The sequence below is a fragment of the Canis aureus genome, chromosome 34 (genome assembly GCF_053574225.1).
Source record: "Canis aureus isolate CA01 chromosome 34, VMU_Caureus_v.1.0, whole genome shotgun sequence".
In the NCBI taxonomy this organism is placed as follows: Eukaryota; Metazoa; Chordata; class Mammalia; order Carnivora; family Canidae; genus Canis; species Canis aureus.
In genome coordinates, this window is record NC_135644.1 from 5,619,038 (window position 1) to 5,635,570 (window position 16,533).

The 16,533-nt window shown below is 38.8% G+C and overlaps 1 protein-coding gene across 4 annotated transcripts in view; it reads right to left on the reverse strand.

The window, feature by feature from the left end:
- Positions 1 to 16,533, reverse strand: part of PPP1R1C (protein phosphatase 1 regulatory inhibitor subunit 1C) — a 115,010-nt gene that overhangs the window by 5,952 nt on the left and 92,525 nt on the right. For 2 of the 4 annotated variants that reach the window (XM_077883331.1, XM_077883328.1), the window contains exon 5: positions 162 to 647. The exons of the other annotated variants lie outside the window; for them this stretch is intronic. In XM_077883331.1, coding sequence (XP_077739457.1) covers positions 633 to 647 — 15 coding nt within the window. In that variant the 3' untranslated portion in view covers positions 162 to 632. Of the gene's footprint in view, positions 1 to 161; positions 648 to 16,533 lie in introns of those variants that run through there. 4 annotated transcript variants of the gene reach the window in all.

Genomic DNA, 16,533 nt, shown 5'->3' on the forward strand with positions numbered 1-16,533 from the left:
ATATTACAATCTTTTGAATCATGAAATTGGGCATTTCTTCATCATTTTGAAATAAATACCATGTACCGTTCTGTATACAGAAACATGATAAATGCCAATCTTAACTTAAAAGTTTCATTAAACATTCCTCTGTAAGTTAAACCCAGACACACACTCATGTCTAAATGTATTTAATATTTATTTTTTACTCTTAAAGTGAAGCTATTTACATTTGACCTTAGAAGGCAGACCACATCAGTAGGACATCAGGGATTAAGCTCGGCAGTTATTAAAGTTAGAACACTCACATGTTTGCAAATGTCTATGCAGATATCATTAAAAAGAAAAATCACCATAAAATAAATGTTTATTCTTTAATTTTAAGTAATTTCGCACAATCTGTACTTAGTTCTAAAGTTCAATCAAGGAGAGCTTCCCAGGAGGTGTATTACTACTGTATGAGTGTGGAGAGCAGAGGTGGAGAATGCTTCTGGAAGTCAAGCAGTGGCCTTCCATGGGATATTCAGAAAGTTAATAGTTCAGTTATTCCCAAGAAGCCTTCTTGCTGCAGACCCGTAATTAATGTTCCCACTGCTCCTCTCTTTCGTTTACACCTTCTTCTTCTTCAGGGAATGCTGATTCATTCTGGCCTTTCAGATGCTTAACCCCTGAAATTATAAAAAATTATGCTCTATATAAGTGAAATTTATTTCTAGCAGATTCAGTGCTTTGCTGCAAGAAATAAAGAGTCAGTGGAAAGTTTGCCCTGGTGTATACGTGTTTTCTCCAAGAATTTCAACCATCTAACCCTATATAAACCTTTTAATTCAAGGAGAAATAAAAACACACCCAGCCAAATTTCCATTGGAGATGGGCTTCCTTTATAATTAAATCTTCTCCATTAAGAATTGCATCACAGCCTATTAAAAACCTGTTAACTAAAAATCTGCTCACAGGCTCTTATTATAATTCTGATATATCATTTAGTTCAAATATTTCTTTTGGCATCCCTGAATTCCATTACAATGAGAACCACTGAAGAAACCCCTAGGAACAAAGGGGTGTGTGTGCCATGCCTGTAACTTGTAAACAACAAAAGAATCACGATATTGTTAGTCTCCTTCAGGAATAAGAACATATTCATCTGATTACGAAACTTCTGTATACTAAATTCTTCAGTAACTTCCCCCACAACCCACAGAGAGGCAAAACCCTGACACCCCTCTGCCGGCCACACAGGCTTATAGATCTGGCCCCTCCCTATTGTCCCAGGCCTTCCTGCTTCCCCTTCCATGGTTATTTATGGGTTAGAGTGAAGGACACCAACCTACTCCTGCACATTCCTTGATCGCTCCAGGCTCCTTCAAGCCTCCATGCTCTTCTCTTTCTCTTCTCACTGCCAAGTAGCTTCCTACTCACCCACCCCATCATCTCCTACTCATGTCTCCGCCTCAGCTTGCTTCTCTGTGAAGGCTCTTCTAGTTCCCCAAGCGGACTTGGCTAGATTTTTCTCATATTTCCCTACTGCTCTTGGATCACTTTCTCTTGTATCAATTGCCTTATAGAACTGATTTGTTTACATATCTTTCTCATTAGAGCAAACTTCTTGATGTCGAAATTATACACTTTCAGTTCGGGGTCCCGGGCACAATACCTGGCAGGTGGTATGTACTCACTCATATTGATTGAGCAAATGACTGATACAATTAATAAGTAAGTTGGTATGTGTCTTTGGCCTATTCTTTTTCAAAATTTCACATTTGGGAGTATAAACCAGAAGGCAACTACCACAACCATACTCAAAATCTACAAAATTACCTTCTGTTTCACTTGGGTCTGTTCTGTTAAAACACCATCCCAGTGGACACTCCACGCATTGCTACTGAACATGAAAAATTTTGTATTTTAGAAAATGGGTTTATGAGATTTTTCTAAGTGTCACTGAAAAGTATTCCAGTTAGAATTGATGAATGAAAGGAAGTCACTGCTCATGTTTGTTATGAAACAAAGAAACTCAAAAAAAAAGTGTAGATTTGCATGTACTGCAGTCAGCAAGCCTCAGAGTGCTGTTTGGCAAAGAATGACATCCTTGGGCTTGGTGGATTATCTTGCAAAAATATTTGATCAGTTGTAATAATATTTAAATACTTTGATTTCATCCACAAGCACAGATCACTCACAATTCCTGTTGACCCAAAACTGTAGAGAGACATTTATTGTTAACAAATGGAATTTATTTTATATTATTATAAATAACAGCACGGGAAGGGAAGATCTAAATGTTAAGAAGGTAAGGGAGTTAGTTCATTTATTCAGTAAACATCCAATCAGTGACTCTGCTAGAGTCTTATATACCTTAGTTCTAGACCTCACTAAACCTATGACAGAAATACCTGGATGGTAAAATTTAGACTTGAAGATGGTAAAGGATTTGTTCAAGGTCATAAGGATGGTGTATTTTTAAGATAAGTTATGACACATCGTATTTCCTCAGTATGTACTGATGGCTGACTGAATGAATAGTGAATAAGGCATAAAGTTCCACCGGCAGGAGACCCTAACTCATGTTCAGCTTTAGCCTTTTTGGATATTGACGAATATTTTCCTGTCATTCTCTAGGACTCGTTATAGGTTTGCAGTACCTATAAACCTTGCTTAGACAATGTTGGGATTCCCTCTGACATATTAAAGCACAATAATCATTCAGCCACCTGTCACTCTCCTAAGCTGAAATTGTCTGTACCTCTCTCAATTGGGGAAGGTTCTATGACCTCCAGAGCTCATCCCTTTCATCCACAAGGTAACTACAGAGTAATAAAGTTGTGTTTAAGACAGTGTTATTTAAATTGAGTTAGTAACTTAATGGCAACATTGATTTGTTTATTTGAGGGGCTCAAGCATTATGAAAATATGGTAACCAAAAAGCCCGAGTTACTAAACCGTTAACTACTTCCCTTACTTGAGTATAGGCCTACATGCTTATCCTGACCCACATTTAATCTATTTTATAACCCAATAATGGTCACACATTTAAATGAGGAAAGCTTTTTAAAAGTAAAATCACTCACTTGGGCAAACCTTGGAAGATGTCTTCCTTAGCTTTTTTCAAGTATGACAGTAACTATTTCTAGGTGAAAGATTTGATGAGACAGGAGTTGGTAACATGAACATCTCTGCAGACCCACACATTCTTTGGTTCTCAAAGCAATTTACATTCATGTCATCTTTCCATTGGCTAATGGACAGTCGGTTACTTGGCGTTTTCAATCTTTTTTTCCTATCAGTAATATTGTTTGGTTACAGACGAAATAGTAGTAAGATTACAGTGTGAGGTCTGTGAGGATTATCTGATAATTTCTGTCTCCCCATGCCCTCCTCCTATGTCCAAACACACATAAATTTGTGTCTATATTTTCTTTGGACTTCCATTTAATATTAATACAATTGTGGAGTTGGAAGAAAATAACTGGGTCCGGGGGGTTTGAGAAAATCCTCAGAGCCTCCTCCCCTGCTGAATGCTACTAGGCATGTATTTAAACACTTTGCCTGCAGGGGACTGACTCCCACCAGCACACAGCAGAGAGCCTCCTGGGACCAGCCGACACAGCCAGCCCTGCACACAGGCAGAGGGCAGAGATCCCAAAAAACACAACAGAGCTTCATCCCTCATGGCCAAGGAACACGGGAAAAGGAAACAAATATAAGACCAAGATGTGCAGTAGAAACACATGAAGGAATGAAAAAAAAAAAAAAGCAACAGAGTTTGAGGAAAGGAAACTAGACTGAATAAAAGAAAAGGAAAGAAATAAATGTTGCCCCAACAGGACATAATCTTCCCACTCTTCTCCATTCTGCAGATCACGCAGTTGGATGAAGTTGTGAAGTGACTGAGTGAAGAATCATGAATAATGAATCCACAGAGGGAAGCTTGTATTTGGCAACCACGGGTCAATATGTTTATCAATTAACTTGGGGGGTGGGGGAGGGGGGAGGCAGGCTTATTTACATTGGTAGATAACACAGCACTTGGAGGGAAAGATGGCGGGATGAGAGACAAAACTAGCATTCCAAAAGCTGTGCAAGAGCTGGGAAGAGGCTGATGTGGGTAAGGTGCAGGTGAGCAGGGGTGCTAGGAAGGTGACTTTGCTTCTAAAACAATGGAGAATGAGGGCAGCCGCCATGGATGATAAAGGAGTTTCAGTTGACCACAATTCCAACATGACCCAGCAGAGTCACCTGTTTAGGGACCAGGCTCTTGGTGGCGTGGGCAGCACTCCTCACAGCAGTCAGCAGTTTAAGGAATTACTGCCCAACCATGTGTTTGTCAGACCTTTTCTGGAATATGCTGCCTAATTATGGGCTGTTTCAAGAGTTCCATTGAAGAAGGTAATTGAGATTAAAAGTAGTCTTATGAAGTCACTTTTCTAGAACAATTGTACTTGAAACTGGAATGCCTGGCATAGAGAAAATTAACAGAGGACAAAAGAGGCTGCCATTGAATTCCTAACAGACTGGAAAAAGAATTAAAATTCATGTGGCTCCTGAGGGCAGAAATAGGGTCAGTAGCAGACATTTACATGGGGAGGGCAGAGTTTAACTCAAAAAAGACAAGACAATTCTGAAACTCTTTGCCCAGCAATAAATGTGAGTGAGCCCTCATCACCACATGGGTTCAAGTCTCAGCTACACGTCTGTCTCTGAGATGGGTCATAGAAGGAGGCCTGCACTGTGTAGCAGGAGGGACTGACCACCTCGCTGACCCTGAGATGCTATTAATCCACAAAAGAGATCTTTTTTTTCTACTGAAAAATTTGCTCTGCTGTAAGTACTTGAAATTGCAAAAAAGTAATTATGACTTCGAATGACATAAATGGCTCAAATACACATTTTAAAACTAATTCACACTGGGAGTAACAAATGCAAATGGATTCTTTTTTTTTTTTTCAACCACATACTTTAGACCTTGAAAATCATTCTAAAGACCGCTAGGGAATATGTGGGTGGATTTTACAGAGCCTCTGACCCTCTTGGCATTCTATTTATAGATGTATTTGTGCTTTTTTGGGGAAAAAGGCCCATAGTTTTCAGCAAATCTCAGAGGGGTCTCTGACCCACAAATAATTGTGAATATGAATCCTGGTCTAATCTCTTTAGCTTCAAGATGAAGGAGCAATTTCAGATAGCAAAGTGATTTGCTTAAATTCACACAGCAGCCTTTGGCTAAGCCGGGACACAAATCTTGGCCCCTAATTCCTACCGGGGGCTCTTCATCTGGGTCACCAGGACTCAATCTTGCCCAGTCATTGACCTTTTCCCAAGTTAAAACCTGAAGGAAAATCAGGCGACCAGATCATAAGGGCCTTTTTTAGTATCACGTTCCTTGAAAGAACTTTACGTGGCTGATAGTTTTAGATGTAACTTGTCAGTCTTTTGTTGTTGTAGCTGTTACTGTTTTTAACAGAATCTGGAATTGGAAAGATATAGAATTTAATCTCACCCAGGAACATTCCCAGAATAGAACCAAGTTCCAAATAATGTTCAGCGTATCAGAAAAGCACTTTTTCTCTCTGCTGTGCTCAAACCTAAGACAGGACTCTGGAAGACATAGAAAACACATCATGGTCTAGTCTGGGAGGTGAGACATAGTAGTCATCAAGCAATATGAGTTAAATATCAGGAAGTAATAAAGCCCCTCCCGTGTGTTGAGCACAGGAGAGACACAACTACAGGTCAGAAGGGGATGTAGGTCAAGGGGTGATGATGTATACGTAAATGAAGTTAACTCTGTGAATATATGTTTCATACTAGTACTACAGATAATACATTTGGAGAGTGCTGATATGGGAAAAAAAGAGCTCCAACTTGGGAGATATTAATTTGGAGGGCTATTTACTGAGCAATACACTGGATAGAGTAAGGGAAACAGCAAGTCTGAGTTCATGATAAAAAAAACTATTTGCAAAATACAATTAACAGCCATTCATTTTCTGAAGGCCTCCTAGTACCAAAGAGTGATTTCAGTGGCCCTAGAAAGATGATTTTCTAATAGTTCCTTGTGAGTTGACCCTTCAAATCTTATCAAAATACTCAGCCGTGCTAGATATACTTGAGGGATGTAATGTAACCTATAATATGGTACAGCGGGGCCCATCATCCCTCAGATTGAAAATGTGCTTTCCATTTCCCAAAATGCTTTCACATGTATTTTGTTTAATCTTCTTGTCGTTCATTTATAATGCATAGCTATACGTTAATACACTTAGAGTCACAGAGATCAAGAGACATATTGATTTCATTTCAAAGCTAAACACATTATCATGTCCTGAACTCACTCTAAATCTATCCCTTTCTACTTTATCTGAAGTAAATTACGTACACACAGCACAGTCAATCTCTGCTCTACTATGGTGACCGGTCAGTTAACATAAACTACAAATCAACACGTGGTCATTTCATGTAATACCCTATCGCTTGGGGAAGCATTTTCCTGGAGAGGGTAAATGTATGATATGCTTCTCTCTTCGCCATACACAGAAACAGGGGCAGCATGTTTATGTGATATTCATAACCATTTGCAAGTGTTATATAACTTAAGTATATTTTTACTATGATATATTTCACCAGAGCTCTTGCCCAAGAGCAAACCCTAGGTAAAAGATTTAGCAGTAAATATGAAGGAGAAGGTAGGGGAGGAGGTACACTTGCATACTGTTTGTTAGAAGTGTGAATTCAAATACTATCTTTGGAGAGCAGCTTAGTTTTAAAATGTAAAGTGCCCACCTCTTTGTCAGTAAGTATGAGGTAGGAGCCAGGCTTTTGCGAGAATCCTGTGCTCAGCCTAGGAAGAGAATCACTTTGATAGACTGAGTGCCTCTTTTGCCCTCTACAGTCAAGTGCCCTTCTAATACCCCTTTTTGCTTCTAAGCTAATGCATTCCCTATGAACTCAGAAATAGAGTTAAATTTTTAAGCCTACATATAATGGAGCTAAATGTGTTGAGCAATTTCACTTTAGAAAGGGACAGAAGGGCTCCCTAGCTTGCAAGACTTGACTGCCATTGATTGAACACAATAGCATGTCTAAAATAAAGAATGCATCAATCAGCAGGAGTCAGTGGTTAGCCTTGAAAGCACTAAAAATAAAGTAACGAAAGGGGAGTTGCATTTACGGCCACAGAAGCTAATGCTGTCTGTGTTTTTTTAAGCATGCCCATTGGAGGATGTCCTGTGCTGGCATTTTAGAAGGTTCTGTCTTCCAGGCAGGGCAGTTTTCTGCTGAAGCAGTGTCTCTATAGGCCACCATAGCCTGATGCCAATATATGCCCCCAACCAAATCATCCAGCTCTGATTCTAATCTCACTGAGAAACCTTGTGGCAACAACAGAGCTTCCTCACAAGGAGAAATGACCCTGACCAGCCTTAAAGAAGGTAGGAATGAGTTGTGGAGCTACCTAGAAGACCGTCCCTGGCAAATGGAACAATAATTGTAAAGGCTTTATCTGAAGCATGTCTGCCCTGGTCAAAGGACAGCAACGAGCCTGACGTGTCAGGAATGAGGCAGTAGGAGGAGGTGAGCTCAGAGAGATGAACTCAGGCAGGGAGGAGAAGGAGCTGACAATGTGGGACCTCAGGGGACGTTATAAGCATTTTGGCTGTTATCCTGGGAAGCTACTGACAGATATTTTTGGTGTTTTTGTTTGAGTAGAGGAGCAACATGATCTGAGTTTCAAAGCATTTTCAGAGACTCACTCTGTAGTCCAAGCTGCAAGAGCTTAGACGTCACCACTCTATTCTGAAAAGTAAAAAGCTAAACAAGCTGAAAAGAATCAACAACTTAGATCTACTAGAAAAGCAAGGTCACAGAGCAAACCACTTCCAAAATATAGAAATAGAGAAAGGTGGATACAGAGGAACATAGTTTGCTAGAGCAGAAACCCATGTGGAAATCAGTGCCAGGGTAGGAAACCGGAACTATAACTGATGAATGGCTGAAGGCTCAGTGTGGACAAGACAGATTAAAAACTCCAGGGGTGGGAAGGCAGCTGTTTGGGGCCCTCACAGTTTTGTGTATTTTACCTCCAGGAGCTCTACTCTGTTCTCACAATAAAAATCAGAGAAAAATCTCCTCATGCTTTTGAAAAAGTAAAGGAGATAGTGGCCATTTTAAAAATCAGAGCATTCTATTCTTAACAAGGTCGGCTTCAGGAGGTTTTTACCAGAGCCTAACCTTCTGGTATTATATTAAAGACTAACCCTACCTGGGGCGGGAGAGAAATATCGAATATCCTATCCCAACGAAGTGGGGAGAAGGAGGACTGAGAAGCACTGGTGAGGTTTCCGGTCCACAGGTACAGGCTCGCTAAAAGGCCGAGACCTTCTCAGAGACCATAGGACACTTCCTCCCCACCTCTTACCACCACATTACTAAAGATGATCTGTTTACCACAGTTGCTTTTACCAAGTACATCATATTTACCTTTCCACAAAAATTACAAGGCAACTATAGGCAAAAAAACACAGTTCGAAGAGATTGAACAACCACCGGAACCAGAGTCAGATGTAACAGGAATGTCAGAATTATCACACCAGGAATTGTGTCTTAAACCATAATTAAGGGACGCCTGGGTGGCTCAGTAGTTGAGTACCTGCCATTGGCTCGGGCTGTGACTCCAGGGTCCTGGGATGGAGTCCTACAGCGAGCTCCCCACAGGGAGCCTGCTTCTCCCTCTGCCTATGTCTCTGCCATTCTCTCTGTGTCTCTCATAAATAAATAAATAAATAAATAAATAAATAAATAAATAAATAAAATCTTTTTTAAAAACCATAATTAATATCCTAAGGGCTTTAATGGAAAAAAATGGATAATCTGTAAGAACAGATGGATAATATAAGCAGAGAAATGGAAATTCTATGGAAGAATAAAAAAGAAACCCTGGCAATCAAAAACACTGTAACAAAAATGAAGAATGTCTTTGACAGGCTTGTTAGCAGACTGCACACGGATGGGGAAAGAACCTCTGAGCTTGAAGAGATGACAGTAGAAAATTCCAAAACTGAAAAGCAAGAGAAAAATACAAAACAATATGCAAGAGCTGTGGGACAACTACAAAAGGTGTAACATACAGGTAATGGGAACACCAGAGTGAGAAAAAAGAAAGACATAGAAGCAATATTTGAAGTCATAATGATTTGAGAACTTCTTTCTAATTAACCTCAGATACCAAACCATAGATCCAGGAAGCGCTGAGAATTCCAAGCAAGTTAAATGCCCAAAACACTACACTTAGGTATATAATATTCAAACTACAGGAAAAAAAGGGGGGGGGGACAGAAAGAGAACACTGAAAGAAGCCAGAGGGAGGGGGAAAAAAAAAAAAACACCTTGCCTGGAGTGGAACAGAGGTAAGAATCACATCCAACTTCTCCTCTGAAACTATGCAAGAGAGGAGTGAAGAGTAATATTTAAAATGTTGACAGGAAAAAAAACCTAGCAATCTATAATCCTGTGCCCTGTAAAATTATCCTTCCAAAGTGAAGGAGGAATGAAGACTTTGTCAGACAAAAAATAATTGAGTGAATTCGTTGCCAGTAGATCTGCCTTGCAAGAAAGTTTGAAATTCTTTAGATTCAAGGTAAGTAACATAGATCAGCAACATGGATCTACACAACGAAAGGAGATCATCGATGAAAGAATAAATGAAAGTAAAATAAAAACCGTTAACTTCTCAATTAATCTAACAGCAGATGTTCCAAAATAATAATAGCAACAATGTATTCAATTATGAATGCTTATGTATATATGTTAGGTATATATGTTTAAGCATGCTTATATATCAGTGAAATGAATGACAGTGATGATATATGGTACGAGAATAAGATTATTGTATTGTATTATTGTATTGATTATTATTAATAATCAATTGTATTGATTATTATAAGGTATTCACACTGTGAAGTGGTATAGTGTTATCTGAAAGTAGACTTGGAGGGACACCTGGGGGGCTCAGCGATCGAGCATCTGCCTTCAGCTCAGGTCGTGATCCTGGGTCGGGAATCAAGTCCTGTATCGGGCTCCTTGAGGGGAGCCTGCTTCTCCCTCTGCCTATATTTCTGCCTCTCCCTCTCTGTGTCTCTCATGAATAAAAAAATAAAATATTTTTTAAAAAAGTAGACTTGGATTACTTGTAAACGTATACTGCAAATTCTAGGGCAATCATTAAATTTTTTTTTAAAGTATTACCAATAGTCAAAGAAAAGAAAGAAAATGGAGTGATACAAGATGCTACATTGAAACTACAAAAGGCAAAGAAAGAGTGAAAGACAAAAACGGAGACAAAGAACAGGGCAACAAATAGAAAGCATGGTATTTATTAACATAAGACCCAAACTACAGATTGTCTATAAAAAATGTCTTTAAACCAGGGTACCTGGGTGGCTCAGTCAGTTAAGCATCTGCCTTCAGCTCAGGTCATGATCTCAGGGTCCTAGGATCAAGCCCTGCATTGGGCTCCCTGCTCAGTGGGGAGTTTGCTTCTCCGTCCCCCTATGCCCCTCCCCACCTCATTTGCGGGTTCTCTCTCAAATAAATAAATAAATAAAATCTTTAAAAAAAATAAATTTCTTTAAATATATATACAGATTAAAAGTATAAATGGGTGGAGAAAACATATTTTGTTGACATTAATCAAAGAAAGCAGGAGTAGCTATATTACTCTTTCGCCAGCTAGACTCCAAGACCTGATCTTTACTGCCCACCTGTTGTACTCACCCACCTTTGTCCCATAATTTTCTTTAAACTCTTTTCCAGCTTATCTCTAAATTCAGGCAAATGGAAAGTGAAATTGCCCCTTGAGTGCGAGCAACTGCCCTGACAAGATCTCCAGTGGCCCAGACCACCCAGACCAGTTTGGGCATAACCACACTTGGGCCTGCACAGAGGATCAAGGAGTAACCTTGAGAATGACCGACAATTACACTTACCTCATTATAATACTAAAAATCTCTGCCCGAGGAGGAGCACAAGCCTCATTTATATGACATACAACATACAACGTATGTACAGGCATGTTTCCTTAAGGCACATATACAACCTTATGGCCGCCTCTACATATGGTGACCAGGCTCCTCTTTTTCAGTATTTCCCTAACCCTAAATAAAAGGAACCCATTCACCTTGTTCAGGGAGTCATGGCTTTGGAAGTTACTCCCTGTGATCTCCTTATTTGCTGCAAAAATAAAGTTGACTTTGTGGGACAACTCCACCTGGTGTATCTGTAACTCACCCAGGAGTGAACTCATGTTGGTTTGATTACACTTTTGGACTGAATAGACTTCAAAGCAAGGAAAATTTTCAGAAATAAAGCAGGACGTTATACCTGACAAAACTGTGATTGAGATGAAACCCAACTCTAGGGATCCCTGGATGGCGCAGCAGTTTGGCGCCTGCCTTTGGCCCAGGGCGCGATCCTGGAGACCCGGGATCGAATCCCACGTCGGGCTCCCGGTGCATGGAGCCTGCTTCTCCCTCTGCCTGTGTCTCTGCCTCTCTCTCTCTCTCTCTGTGACTATCATAAATAAATAAAAATTAAAAAAAAAAAAAAAAAGAAACCCAACTCTATGCTCCTAATCCCTGAACCTAGACAAGGAAACACAGCTGACAAAAAGTTTTCAACCATGAAGACTACTTTCACATAACACTTTGAACCACATTTCTTGAGGAAGCTTTCATATTTCCTGAAAGATATTTTATTTTCCTGTTTAAATCATTCTGAAAGGTCTTCACTCCTGCAATGATGCCTTAATAGCAGGGATGCTGAAGAAATGACTGACTTCAATCTCACTTTCCTATTTCTTATTCATCTCGTATTTCCCAAAGTATAAATAATTTTCAACCTAGTCAGTTTTTTTTTTTCAGATGAGTGAACTTCTGCTCCATCTGTCATTAGATGTGACAAATTGGTGTAGACACCAACTGTAAAAACTGGTGACAGAAAAAGTAGAGTGTTCTTGATCTCAAGTTACTTCGTTCTTCTCAGTCTCCTGTACTTTTTTAGATTACCAGGCTAGACTCACTTAGTCATTACAATTCAAGACAATGTGTAGTAAGACTTAGAGATGGAAACGAGATAAACTGTACTTGCCCCAGTACAGAAGGTCGCTCTGATCCCCAAACACAGGTAATTAATCCCTGGGGGAATATATAGCTTTTACAACAAATGGGTTTAAGTGGTGTAGTCTCTCCAGTCCTTCTCTTGTTACTTAGAATTTTCTTTTATTGGAAAGTGCTAATCCAGAGGAGTTGCTAGTTCACATCCAGCCTCCCATTCTGCTCACTTCTCTCCACGTCCTGAGGCTGTTTTCCTCCACTTTGTCTGTGGAGGGCCTCAGCTCAGTTTGCTTCTCATTATGCAGCTTGCTGGCCGCCAGGAAGCTTCTGAATGATGACATTGTTCTGCTGTTTCATCCTCTGCCCAACCCAAGGACATGCAGTTCACACTCTGAGCCTTGCAACTGTTTTGCTCTGACCCTGCTTTTCTGTTCATTTACCATTGTTCTCGTAGGCATTCTTGTTCACAGGCAGCTTAACTCTCTGACCATCCCTTTAAATAACAGCAATTCATTGTATTGCCATGGGGCTCGCTGACCTACTTTCTTCTTTGATTTGCTGCCCTACAGTTGGTCTGTTTTACTTGTCTCCCTTGTGTAAAATCACAGTATCTCTTCTTTTTACATATCTTTAGCAAACTCTCCTTAGATGAGGTGATACCATTTTATTTCTTTCTTCTTAAATTTTGGTTTTATTAAGAACATTTGATGCAAAGGAGCAATTGTATACTCAAATTCTCCAGGCAGTAACAATTTTATATCGTTTATATGAAGAAGAAAAAAAAAACTAATAACATTTTTGGCTTAAAATTATAATTTTGTTATTTCTATCCTATGATATTTAAATGTAATAACAAGGGAAAAAAGTGTTTACTTACCTAATTTCCTTAGTTTCTCAACACTTACTGGAAAAAAATTTCTTTTCATTACAAAATTGGAACCTTGCTCCAAACCAACCCCTTGGACATTACAAGTCAATTGCACTAAAATCACGGCTTTTGAATTTTCAAATTCTTCTCTTAAAAAAGTAAACAATCTTACCTTCAGTGTATACACATTACATTCAATTCACAAAAATTCATTATCTTTGTATTAGAAAACTTCTAAAATTATTAATAAAAATTAATGTAAAGTTTTTCCAAATACCATGAATTTCATTTAAATCCACAGTTCACGAGGAAGGATTCTCTTGAAGTATGTTTATGGCTTATCACACCCCCAAATGATATAAGATCTTTTCAATTTGTTCCCCAAATTTACTGTCCATCTGTCTATTTAATTTTCTTAGTTATTTATTTCTATTTCTTCCTCAAATAATAGAAACTACTTTGAGGGAAAAAATACATAGATAACTTATAAGGTAATCACCAGATTTTTAGAAATAACACGAAATTATTGAGAATAAGCAACTATTAGCTCAGAGAGCTGTCTTCCCTTGAGTAGCCATAGTGCTATAAGAAAAGTGCATTTTATCAGTTACTTCTGTAATTGTACTTTGGTACAAGGGTTGAAAGAACTTTAAAAGATAGCTTTGAATGTAAACAGCATTCCAACTTCCTCCTAACACACACACACACACACACACACACCACCACCACCACCAACACCACCACCACTGCCGCCATCATATTAAGATGTAAAAAGCCAGGGCCTGTCTTCTGAAGTCTCACAGCAAGTAGCAGTCCCTTAGTCTAGAACATCAGTGGTCAGACTTTTATTCCATGTTCTCTGCATCATACCACATCAGATGCAGAGAGTGCCTGGAAATCCCAGCAGAGTTCCCTTTCCTAACTTCCCTTACTCAATCATGATCTGGTGGCCTGATGTCCCCTAAGAGATGAAATGTATTCCATGGTGTGTGGAAAGCAGGGTCTCTAGAAAGATACTCCAGTGAATGTTTGGTGACATCGAAATGGACTGTTACTATAAAAACTTAGGCATATTATATTCTACTTTTATAAACTGACCCCCCAAAATACCACTAGTAGCATTGATTCCATGTCTTGTTAGGTTCAAATCCCTTACAATTTTAAGAACACAATCCTTTTTATAATTGGAGGCTGCATGGTGTGAAATCCGCCAACATTACTACCAGAATATAATTAGAAGTGGGCAGAAATAAGAGGTATAATTTTCTAAGTGTCTAAGGAAGACCTGTTTATTTCTCAACAAATAATATTATCCCCCAGATATTCCTGACCTGTTCTTTATAATGAATATGTATTGATTGGTCTTTTCAGCAATGCTCTCTACCCTCCCCTGCTTATAGGGAATGACTCCTTTCCACTCGTTTTCCTTCAGGAACCACTCCAAACATAGGGAGGGAACCATCAGCACTTGCCTGGTTCTTATGTCACCTTGCCCTCTGGTCATTGTGCCAAGATGAAGGGTGCTTGACCCAAGCTGAGCCAATCATGATCTTTTCCCCATGACTTTACTGTCTGAAACAAGTCATTACACAAGACTTTTGAAATTATAGGTGGTGTAAGACATTAAACTTGTTTGCTCTCGATGATCATACTTCCTCCATGAGAAGATGGCTCATCTACAGGGGACTTCGACGAGGAGGAAGTTGACAGGCAAAGTGAAGGACATGAAAGACATGTAGCCTTTGATTAATCTGTTTCCTGAAGCTCAACTGCTCCCCCTCCTTCCCTTCCTAGTGGTTTGTTTTCCCTTTACCTAAAGTAACCAGGTGATCTTTCAATAAATTTCCCTTTTGCCTGAACTAACTAGATTTGGGTTTTGACATGTAAAACCCAAAGTGACCTGACTAGTCTATTCTCCCTATATTATATCTTCCCTGGAACCTTCCTTTGGCATGGAAGACAGAAAAGAGAAATGGAAGGAAACTGGGTTATTTCTTTTTTATTATTTTCTTTTCTGTTTCTACCTCTATCTTTGAATGTAACATATGATGAGTTGAGAACCAGACAAAAATGGGGAATGTTCCATTATGTCTCAGGAGTGTCCTTTAAATTAAATCTAAATCGTAGACTAATTACGGGAACTATAGTAATAGAGAAAATTTAGGAAATCTTTTATAAAAATCAGCAACTGTCTCCTCATGGGCAAGGCAACTTTTGAAGGATGGATATCATAGACTTGCAGGTCAAAGGTCAAAATCATTGCAACTTATTTCATGTTTTCTTGAGGCAATAATTTTATTATTACAAAACCTTGAACATTTATGGCCAGCTCTCACTGTGTGGATTTGTAAATAACCATATGACAGAATTTGAGTGATTCTAAAAGAAGTGTTTTGCCCAGAATGATCACAACCGAGGTTTTACGACACTTAAAATCTGTCAGTTTTCTCAGATTAAACATCTCCTTCAGTAAATTGTGAAGATATATTGACACACATGATGTTACAGCACATTCAAAGCAACCTCCTGAAAACTCTAAAAACACATAGCAAAGAAAAACTTTTTTAAATACCCAAATTAGCTCTTGAACTTCCTTCCTTGACATTATTTCAATTTGACTTTGAAATACAAGTAAATAGGATCTACAATTTTGGATGCCCTAACTTTTGTTGTTGTTGTTCATCTATGCCTTTCCACTCACTTAGTTTACTCTTATATTATGATCTCAGCCAGTTCTAGGTAAAAGTAAGGTTCAGGTGATGCACAGCTTCCCTCAACCTCCCGGTGGGACATTCAATCTGTCTTGGAGTAGAAGATTATTTTGAAAGTTTCCTTTCTTTGCACCTTCATCCTATATAATCAATGTTTGTGATTAACACTAGCTAACCTAACATGGGCCTTTCTTCTGCTTTTCCTATTATTTTCCTGATCTCAATTCTATCATCCTGTTTATTAATAGTAATGGCATATTATAGCACTTTTAATTTTTCAGGGCAATAAACTCATTTTTCTATTCTTAACATAATGCTGAAAAATGGGAGGGACCATTGATATTATTCCCATTTCACAGTTGGAGAAATTGTGTTTGCCAATAATTAAATGAGTTGCCCAGGATCTATTAGCAAGACAGTATCAGAACTAGCATCAGAACTCAAAATTCCTGAATTCTAATCTGGTTGTTTTTTTTACTACGGCATTCAAATTCTCATTCTCTTTGGGTCAAGATCTCATTATTCAAGTTACAAGCTTTTCTTAATGAAGGCTCTTCCTCCATTCCCTTGAGATATAATATGATGAACATTTTAACAATTTTTTTTTCCTAGAGAATTTGTATTCTTTTCTCCTACCCCTGAAGAAAGATTCAGGTAACGGCAGTAGATGAGATATATAGGAAATTAGGACTCTGTACTGCCCCTTTACATCATAATATATATAGATGGTCTCTGTTCTCTGCCTGTTTGCAGGGGTAATGCTACTAAGGGATAAGGCGGATGTTTTTCTAGGACAGTACTACTTTAAATTAGTCTTAAGTATTTTTCTCATAAATTATGGAAATGTCCTAGGAATTCCAACATAGCCTGA